The 10,366-nt window shown below is 39.6% G+C and overlaps 1 protein-coding gene across 2 annotated transcripts; it reads right to left on the reverse strand.

Annotated features, from left to right (window-relative positions):
- Nucleotides 1-33: 33 nt before the first annotated feature.
- On the reverse strand, nucleotides 34-5,362 carry LOC141596979 (coatomer subunit alpha-1-like). Of its 2 annotated transcripts, XM_074417264.1 has the most exons (5): nucleotides 5,277-5,362; nucleotides 4,904-5,137; nucleotides 3,687-4,181; nucleotides 2,610-3,296; nucleotides 34-2,524 (listed from the first exon to the last, which is right to left on the reverse strand). In XM_074417264.1, exons 2-5 carry the CDS (start codon nucleotides 5,109-5,111, stop codon nucleotides 279-281), a joined length of 3,636 nt encoding a protein of 1,211 aa, XP_074273365.1. In that variant the 5' UTR covers nucleotides 5,112-5,137; nucleotides 5,277-5,362; the 3' UTR covers nucleotides 34-278. The 2 variants fall into 2 exon arrangements, with proteins under 2 accessions (XP_074273365.1, XP_074273364.1); XM_074417263.1 differs by having other exon boundaries at nucleotides 4,904-5,313.
- Between the last annotated feature and the right edge of the window lie 5,004 nt (nucleotides 5,363-10,366).

Raw genomic sequence — 10,366 nt, forward strand, 5'->3', positions numbered from 1 at the left:
TTTTTTTTTTTTGGTGACAAGGAAACCAAGTTATTTGTACCAATGAAACTGGAGAATCATACTCTATATAAGTCGCGTACATCTACAAGTTCGTACTTACTTCCCGCCAACTAAGAGGTCACTAACTCAGATCCAAATAACAGCCTAGAATTTCCTGGTAGTTTATTACACAAAAATATAGTTGGAACTTGGAGCAAGACTAGGAACCAATATTGGATTAAAGATAAATGGAAAGAAAAAAAACTCCATCAGCAAGGAAACTACCGGCTTTATACTACCTACCTTATTTGAGAAGGAGAGCAAAGCAAGCCGGATGCATCAGCACCAACAACAGCAAGATCACAAACAGCACACATTTGGCCTTCTTCAGCTGGTACAAATCGTGAAGTACAATAAGGACAGGACACATCTTTCTGACCCCGATATATAGGAACATAGGTGGCCCCACAAACCACAAATGGGTTCCTAAAGTCATAGTTTAGCTGAGTTGTATCTTTCATGTTCCTTTCGGCAGCCTGAAGTACTTGTCGAGCTGTCTTCGCTTGCTTCTCAAAAGTAGGATTAGTGTCAAGAAGACGACGTGCAAAAATAGCAGCTGTACTAAGATTCCCGGCTTTATAGCAATTTGTCATGGCCGTCAGTAATGCCAGTCTCACATGAGGCAACTGAAGGTTACAGTGAGTGAAATAAGCAGCTAGTTCCTGCTGGCGAATTGGGTTGTCTTTCAGTTCCCTTCTCTGAAGCTCCATCTTCAAACCCATAACATACTCTTTGACTATGGCTATCAGTTCCTTGATTTCGTCAACCTCCCTCCTTGACTCAACCACTACCAACGGAATAGTGTGGAGTATATTGACAAAGGTCCGAAGTGCCTCGCTCAATCTCCCGTCATTTGTTAACTTGTAGCCAGCCCTTAGTTTTTCTTCCAACTGAGAGAAACCAAATATAAGGGCAGGTGGCCTCCTCATATTAGGGCTGGCGGAATCACTCCAACCCCTCTCAAGGGCGATAGAAACCACAGGTGCAGAAGCAAGAGCAAGCAAGTAGGAGTGGCTGCCGGAAAATAGATCAATAAAAAGATGCTTGAGTGGAGCAAAGTTCTTGATTCCAAGTTGCCGGTTAAGCAAGCGCATAGCAGCATCGAAGTTCCCAGCGGCAACATGTTCGGCAGCAAGAGACGAATTCTGGGTCCATATTTGGCTGATGGGCATTCCAGGGGAAGGTACGACAAAAAGAGAAGATCGCCCGTTATTGGCCATCTTGGGAGTTTCCACGTCAGGTGGAAGGTCAAGATCGTCAAGATCCCATCCTACCTCTCCATCTTCGGGAACTCCCTCCTCTTCGTCTAAGCCGGACAACTCATCCCCATTACCCTCGATATCCAAAGGTTCACCCCACTCCTCTCCAGGATCTTCATCACCCTCAATTGGTTCATCCTGCCTTCCATATTCAAAACCATCAAAGATTCCCTTCATGACAGTTAGTAGTGGCCAGTTTGCAGCACAGCTTATTGGGCTAGGTGGCATCAAGAGGAGTGGTGTTTTTCCCTTGGGTAACTCAGGTATGTTATCACCAACTTCGGCAGCTAGACGCACAACAACATCATCAAGCCCATGGGCTTTAGCAGTTACATAAGCAAGAGGGAGATGTCCAGCGGCTTCGAGAATCTTTACACGCTCCTGGACGTCGCCCAGGTAAAGAGCATTGTGAAACTGACCCATAATATTATTTTTCACCTCAGCAATTTTCAACATTTTGGACAATTTCTCCACATTTCCAGTTATTAGATAGAGGAATGAGAGCCTCTCAAAGTTCTTTGTCTTTTGATATGCATACTCCACTATGTCTGCATTGCCTTGACGTAAGGCCTCAACCCCCAGCCTGTACCAATGATTCTTATCATCAATTACATTAGCTGAAGCTACAGCAACCTCAATATTACCACTCTCTAGAGCCAGGTTAAAGCGAGTCTTCTCATCCTTAACAAAATGAAGAGCAACTTCTGGAAAACCTTTCTGCTGAAGATAGGCAATCATGGCTTGCCCACAAAGCTCCGAGCGCTTAATCATACCCATGACCTGATCATATCTCTTTCTCAGGAGGGAAAGTTTGAAATAATATTCCGTTGCGTCAATAGTAATAATACGGTTCTTCCCATCTCTATCTAAGCAGTAAATGGTGTTTCCTGTCACTTTTGTAATGTATAATGGCACATCAAGAGTCTTAATGATACCATTATCTCCATTGGGGAGGCAGTATTTCATGTGATTCAGAGTGGTATAGATGAAAACACCATTGTCATCCCAAGCACCACTCTTAACACGGATTGTTTCATGGAGAGTGCAACGGTGCTCAAGTGTCTTCGTGGCTATAATTATTGAATGTTTGCTCAACAAAGCAACACTATCCATGTCATTAGACCAAACAATGTATCTAACCAAATTAGTTTGGAGTTCTCCGAGCACAAGCCTCTGCTGAAGGTCAAACACTATTACCCTATCCTCAGCTCTGCATAGAAGACTACCTGTAACAGCAACAATCTAATAAGAATTTGATGGAAAGGATTGGGTGAGCAGAATAAGAAAGAAAAGGAAGTATTATGAGGTTACCTGTTCCTGCATAAAATATAGCATCTGCAGGAATAGGAAGGGGAACCTTCTTTACCATTTCGTTCTTAAGATTCTTTACTAAGACTTGCTTGCTGCTCCTCTCTAATACAGCAAACCTGTTCCGAGCAATAAAGACAGCCGAACCACCAAGGCCTCTCTTTGCCTCATGCGACACATCACCCCTACCCCAGCCTTCTTTAGGCACCACATAAAGTTCATAAGATCCACCGTCTATATCTGAAGCAATCAATATAGAATTCTCTGTAGGACTGTATGAAAGAGTTCTTGGGCTTTGATTGAGTATGCTGGCACCAGGTCTTCGGATGGGGACGACTTGTGTATCCTTTTGGGTTGAGAATTCGTAAACACGTAGAAAACGATCTTTCACATAATACACAAGATCACCACTAACCGCGAAAGCAGGACGCTCTCTTTCCAGCTTAAAGACAATCATTCCACTGTCATGACCAGCAGCCAGAAGGTTCATCTCAGGATGAGCTGTAAGAATCCAGAAGCGATCATGCTCCCTTCTGAAAGTCTGAAGACCAGTTCGCTTTGTGGCATCCCACACACGAATACTTTTGTCCTCAGAGTTTGAAACAATAAGATCTTGCCTAGCGTGAAATAGCACAGAAGAAACATTGTTCAGGTGCCCTCTCAAAGTGTCCACTTCCCAGGCTTTTGTATCTGCGCATAAATAGAAATCAACATTCCATATCAATCTCAAAGAAGGTATAGTACGGCCAAGAAACTACCAACTAAAACATCTAAACTGAATCAATCTGGATGCAGCAAATGTACACTTAGCTAGCATATCAAATTTAACTAGTTATATCTAGAAATCATACCATGATGTATGGTAATGTGGCCATGTGGGTAAAAAATTAATTCACAATATTATATTTCTAACAGAGATATTTACTGTTATTATATATAGCAATAACTTATGTATCCAACCTATACACCACATTAACAGCAAGTTTCCCTTGAAGTAAAAATGAACTTGAAAGGATGCTGCCAGAAAATAAAAACTAAAACACAAGCGAGAGAAAAGGAAAAAAAAAAGTAAGAATCTACCATTCATGCGCCATATTTTCACCAGACGATCATCAGCACCAGAAACGATCAAAGGAAGAGTAGGATGGAAAGAAGCCCAGTTGACTCCACGATCATGACCCTCTAAGACATACTTAACAACAGAATCAACACCGCCAAATAGATCTGTGTTCATATGACTCAGTCGCAAAATGTCATCTGCAGGAGACACCGTTTTCTTCCTCAAGGCGCCGATATCCCAAACACGAACTGTCTGATCAAGTGAAGCAGAAACCACAAGGTCTTCCTTGGGGTGAAAAGAGGCACACATAACATAGTGATTGTGTCCGGTTAGGACAGAAATGCATGTGCGTGATTGCCAGTTCCATATCCTTATGGTCTGATCGTCACTAGCGCTAACAATCCATGGATATTCATGGTGAAATTGGACTGTACGGATATAATCAAGGTGTCCTAGAAGAGTGAAGAGGCATCTATGCAATTTATAATTCCAGACTTTAATCTTGTAATCATCTCCTGCAAAACCACCAGGTAGCAAAGACAACTGGAATCTCAAGTCTCAACACATAATTGGCATGATGGAACGCTACATTGACGGAGTTAGAGAACGAACAAAGAAACATCATTTTCTGGGCAGAAGGTTAAAAAAATACAAAAATTAAACACCGTCACAGGCTTAAAAACATATAGCGCCAATACAAATCAAACTGTCACTCAAAACATTGAACAATACCAAGGCGCAACAAGCAAATATCACTCCTAAACTGAACCTACACACGAAACCTAGTTACCTCTATTGGCGTGTGGATCAACAGTTTATGATCCTGAATCAGATACATAAAACAAACTTAATATCATCGATTAAACTACGACAACGTGAAACAAATACAACTAAACATAATTACAACCACATACCATCATGTCCAGCAAACTAAGTTACAAATAATTAACATACGATACCGAAATGTACAACTCAAATAACGTTGATCAACAACTACTCTCTTATTAGACGGCCGCATACTAATATATTGTGAAACGAAACCATTTGATTGAAATCATAACCCATTACCAACATACCCAGTAAGTCACTTAAAACCTAATTTAACCGCAAAACCGTCTCATACAAGAATTAGTGCTTGATAAAAGTGGCAACATGAATCAAATACATTTACCTAACCAGCATCACAATATAAAAACAAATGTGCATAAAAATGAAAAGCGTAAAAACAAAAGAATACCGCCAGAGACAAAAAGAGGTTGAGATTTATGGAAATGAACACCGCGGACGGGACCGTCGTGCTCATCAAAGCGATCAATGAGGGTACCCATACGATAATCCCACAATTGGATAACACCACTGTGTAAACTCGCCAAGATCCATGGCCTTTTAGGATGAAAACTCAATCCTTTCACTCTATTACTCTTAGTTTCAAATTTCGTCAGCATCTTCTCCTTTTTATACGCTCTATTTCCTGACGACCAATTGATTGATTGATTAATTAACAAGGGAAAATTTAGGGGGAGTTAGAACAGTGACTGGAAAATAAGATTGAAATTACGAAAACCCTAAATTGATTGTCGATTGAAATGTGAGAGAGTGAGGATTGGTACCTTAGATCTGAATATCTGATAATCTGATATATTAAGGATGGGAAAGAGCTTTTCTGAGTTTCCTCCCTTTTAGTTTTTGATTTTGGTGTTACCAAAATTTAGAATAGCTAGACTATATTCAATCAGTTGGTATTTACCCAAATTTTATTGTATACTGGGTAAATAATCGGGTAATCTTACTACTCTACTTCTTTGTATCGAGATGCAAATGTTCGAACTGCATGCAAGAGAGTCGAGCTATCAAACGGTTTGGGTTCGACTCTGCTCTTTGGTTTGGATTCGGATTTAGTTTCGGGTTCGAACAAAAATGTAGGTCGGGTTAATTATAAACTGGATTAAAAGAAGACTAAGGCCCTGTTCTTTCTGGATTTTTTTTTTGAATCGAATCGAAATGAATCAATGGAAAGCTTGAATTTGAATCGAATCGAGTTGAATCGAATCGAATGGAATGAAGCTAAACTAAAATGAATCGAATGGAGTGAAATTTGAATCGAATCGAATAAATTTGAACTGAACTAAGCTAATTAGAACTAAGGTGATTAGAGCTGAATTGAACTAAAATAATATTAATATTAATATTAATATTGATATTAATATTAATATTAATAACTATAATACGGTTTTTCTATCCTATGCCCACTATAATATTAATATTAATAACTATATTACGGTTTTTATGGGAACTTACAATCAGTGGCGAATCTAGGATTTATGGAATGGGGGTGTTTAATGAAATTGGAATATGAAGTTTATGCCACATTGGTAAAATCCTTATAGTGACTTATATGTTTACACTTTATTTTGTGACGGGGAAATAAAGAAAGTGTAAACATATCACTGGAACGGAGGGAGTACTAAACAATACACAGCAACAAGTGCCCAATCACTCAAAATAACCTAAGGAAATTAAAAATTCCGAATTTTAAGAACTTCAACATAATAAGCTTTAGTATATCAGTAATTAGTGTGTGAGACGGTATGATATTATAAGGCGGTTTATGTGTAAAAAAAATTACTCAAGTGATAGTAATAAATGAATGAAATTTTATAGAAAAGGATCGTCTCATGGTATAAAACGTCTTATTCTAAAATTTGGGTTATTATATAATTGTTAAATACTCTCTCAGTCCCACTGTAAACATATTACCGGGACAGAGGAAGTAGTTTGTTATAAATACATAATATGAATCAAATTGTAAGTATATCATATAAATCGAATATCAAAATCGATAATCGAATATTTACAAAGTTATCCGTTGACTAATGGACTAACAACGAAGGCCACATGTGACATATTCCTTATCCGGTTAAGAGCATAGACCGATCCGACAACAAGAAGGAACAAATATAATCAAAAAAGAAAAGAAAACAAAGCTCAAACATAAGAGACTGATCTCCTTCTCACAAACTCCATCACCTCTTCATCTTCTTCCCTAACTCCAGTTGTAATACTCCGTATTTATAAGTCTTGGGGTACTCTATCGAGTAGCCCTTACTCTGTCGAGTAAGGGTAAGTTGCGAGATAAAATAGTTTCTGACCTGTTGGGTACTCGATCGAGTAGCTGGGGTACTCGATCGAGTAAGGGGGTACTCGATCGAGTACCTTGGGTACTCGATCGAGTGTCCGGTTTTACGGGGAGTTTTCTCGGGTTTTGTTAATTATGCGATTAAGGTATTTAAACATAGTCGTCATTGTTTTAAATCACTTTTACAAAATCTAAAACCCTGTTTAAGAGAGAAAGCAACCAGTTCATCTTCCTAATCGCATTCTTAGCAATTCCCGGAGTTCAGACGGTCAGTTCGTGTCGTTGTTCGTATCGTTGAGTTCCCTGCGTCGAGGGTAAGCTTTTAATATAATTTTTATAATGTTTTGTTAAGTTTGGTTAAACCCTAATTTAGAGATTGGGGGTTTTGTGTGTAGTTTGTGATGTGTAGCCTCTATGTGTTATATGATAGGAGGAGGGTTCGTAGAAGAGACTTTTGATACAAATTGTTGATACCGTCTCGATTGTTGTGCTTTCGGTAGGATTTCTACTCGGTATTAGTCCCATAATGGGATATTGGTGATGTCTTTGTAGTTAGTTGTTTGATATGATGATTGTCTTTGTGGTTGTGGTTGTGATTCTTTGTTGATGGTTCTCGAGATGCGTTCTCTACCGAGTGGGGTCACTTGCGGGAGTGACTTCACGCCCTAGTTTCGCCCTTCGTGGAACCCGCCACGGAAGGGGATGTGCACATTAATGGACAGGGTTATCGCTCGGTATGATGAGCGGGGCTTAGGTGGGAACGGCTGCGGTCCCCCACTGGCAGGGCTGGTCTAGTGGACAGTCAATGATTGAGGTGATTGGAGTTGGTTGGTTGTGTGTGTGTGACAATTAAGCTGTCTGTTTATCTTATTGTTGATATATGTATTGAATTGTGTGATTAGTACTGACCCCGTTTAAATGTTTTAAAAACTGTGGTGATCCATTCGGGGGTGGTGAGCAGTTATTGAAGTGTGATATGACGCGTATGAGATAGCCGGGATGAGTCATCACGTGGCAGTTAGAAGTCTTCCATCGTGTCGACGAAGTCTAGTAGCTTTGATAGTTTTAGTTGTAGACCGTATGAGAACCTTGTAATTCCTTTTATTAGTTTTGGTTTGAACATGTAATCACTTATTCTATAATTACTTTAAAAGTACGTTTCTTTATTGTCTTATGATATTCAGTACCTCGGGCAACCGAGATGGTAGTATCCTTATACCTGAGTGGTCCTGGTAAGGCACTTGGAGTATGGGGGTGTTACAAATGGTATCAGAGCGACGATTTTGGAACCTGTAACAAATGAACATAATGAACATAGGGAGTCTAATAAAATGAACCTGGTGTATGTGTAATGGGAGCCCCGGCTGATGCTAGGTTTTGGGTGAGTAGGCGCCCTCACTTCAAAATCTTGGCCCCATGATACTTAAGCCAGTCACATGGTATGGGAACGTGGAGTCCGTGTGTATATGTGCGACGTGTATGTTAATTGTGCTGTATATGGTTTGTTGAAAGCATGTTGCATGATAGTTGGTCGACATGTTGGTTGGAATCGTTGGAAAAGTATATGAGAATGATGAATGATATGGTAGAAAAATAAAGTAGTTCGTATATGATGATGTGTGATGAAGTGGATTTGTAATGTTGTTGTATTAGCAACATGGAAATAGGATTTGTAGTGTATGGGTGTGGTTTGTGTTATGAAAAGTTATGAAAATTTAAAACATGCGGGTAATACATGATTGAAAGTTGAATGTTATATGAGCATGATAGATGGTAATGTTTGACTTTTGGTAAGTAGTAACATGAAGAATAGAGGTTCAATGATATGTGTTTTATATAACGAATTGGATGAAAAGCATGATGGTTGTTTATAACGTGGCACTTGATAACACGAAGTAGATTATTGATGCGTGTCTTTTATATAAGGTTTTCACCTCATTTTTACACGCATTTCCGTACTTTTTATGTAGCATCTGGCTACAAATACCCCCCGAATGTTCTACTTTGGTCTATTTATTGTAATTTGCAGGAATTGACCGAGGAGGAGCTAAATCGAGCCCTAATTGTCCTATTTGTACGCATTCATGGGAAATAAGGAGCCGGAGTTAAGGAATCTTACACTTGGAGGACGTATGAGCTGAGTTAAGGAAGATATTCAAGTCCTGTTGCGCCTATATAGCTCGATCGAGTGCTTTAGTGCTCGATCGAATGCTTTATACACTCAACACTGGTCGATCGACCAGATCAAGGAGTCGATCGAGGATGTTCAGCAAGCAGTGCTCGATCGAGAGGCGGTTCTAGCTCGATCGAGTGACTTAGAGTTCGATCGAGTGATCATCTTACTCGATCGAGAGGATTTCGCGTGTTTTGTGTTTATTTCCGCCTAATCTTCTATGGGCTTTTGTAATCAGTCCATGGATTAGGTTTAAGACAATTTTTCAGTATAAGACTGAGGAGAACACTACGTTACTCCCATCTCCTTTACTACGTACATTTGATCTGTTATTTTTGACTGTTCTTGGGAATTCTACTCTTTACCTTGCTACTCGGATTTGGTATTATCTATTTAATTATTTCTTTATCGTATTTATTGCTTTTAATCCCTTTTCTCTCTTTGCTTATAATCGTTTAATCAATTAGATCATTCATTATGTTTAGTTTGAATTGTTTGGTTATTGTAATTGTTAATCTGATAATTATGAGTAGCTAAATCCCTATGCTAAGACTATAGGGGACCCATGATTTGAAGGGAGAGTAATCAATTTACTAGGTCAATACCGGTATCGTCTTTGTTGTTTAAATGCTACAAATAACTGTAATTGCCTAATTGAGTCGACGTAATTAGACCCTTATTCTTAGTGGACCTTGACCTGGACCGAAAGGTTGGAAGAGGGAGACTAGTAGCGAACAATAGAGTATTGCAGCGAGGGCGAAAGTTAAACTGTTTACACTTTAGGGTGAATTAAGGACCGAAAGGTGACGTTCGCTAACCCCTAGACCGTACTGCATTGACCTGGGACCTAGATTACTCGACCAGATAATTATGGTGAACCGCTTGTCTTAGCTATTCTCCTTTATCTGTCAACCCCCTTCCTTTTATTTCTCTTTTCCTTACTCTGTTAGTTTAGAAATCACAATTTACAAACCCCCAATTTGGTTACCTTGGCGAACTTAGTTTAGCAGAAAAGTTCCTACCTCTCTGTGGATTCGACCCGACTTCCCTAGCTATATTAGTTAGTTGGAACCAGTTGGTTTATTTTTGACAGGTACGCGACAGACGTGTCAAATTTTGGCGCCGTTGCCGGGGAGGTGGCGCAATTTTGTTGCTTAAATTAAGTTTGTCTTTCGTCTCAAGGAATTTATTCCTTGAGGTCGATCTTATTTTTTACGCAAGTTTTTGACAGTTTTGCAGATTAGCTGTTGCTTCGAAGGTTGGTTGACAATATGCCTACGATTACAGAGCATACAGAGCCATGTGGTAGATGTGGCGATGAAGGACATGACCTCTATGAATGTGTAGCGAGTATAGAGCGCGCTCTTGCATATAAGAGGTACAAGCAGGGA

This window comes from Silene latifolia, chromosome 8, assembly GCF_048544455.1.
Source record: "Silene latifolia isolate original U9 population chromosome 8, ASM4854445v1, whole genome shotgun sequence".
NCBI classification, from domain to species: domain Eukaryota; kingdom Viridiplantae; phylum Streptophyta; class Magnoliopsida; order Caryophyllales; family Caryophyllaceae; genus Silene; species Silene latifolia.

Coding starts and splice junctions, on each gene's coding strand:
- LOC141596979 (XM_074417264.1), bottom strand. CDS start 5,111: ATGCTGACGAAATTTGAAACTAAGAGTAATAGAGTGAAAGGATTGAGT. Junction 4,182..4,903: donor ACCTCTTTTTGTCTCTGGCG/GTATTCTTTTGT, acceptor GTGGTTTTGCAG/GAGATGATTACAAGATTAAA. Junction 2,525..2,609: donor TATATTTTATGCAGGAACAG/GTAACCTCATAA, acceptor TTGCTGTTACAG/GTAGTCTTCTATGCAGAGCT.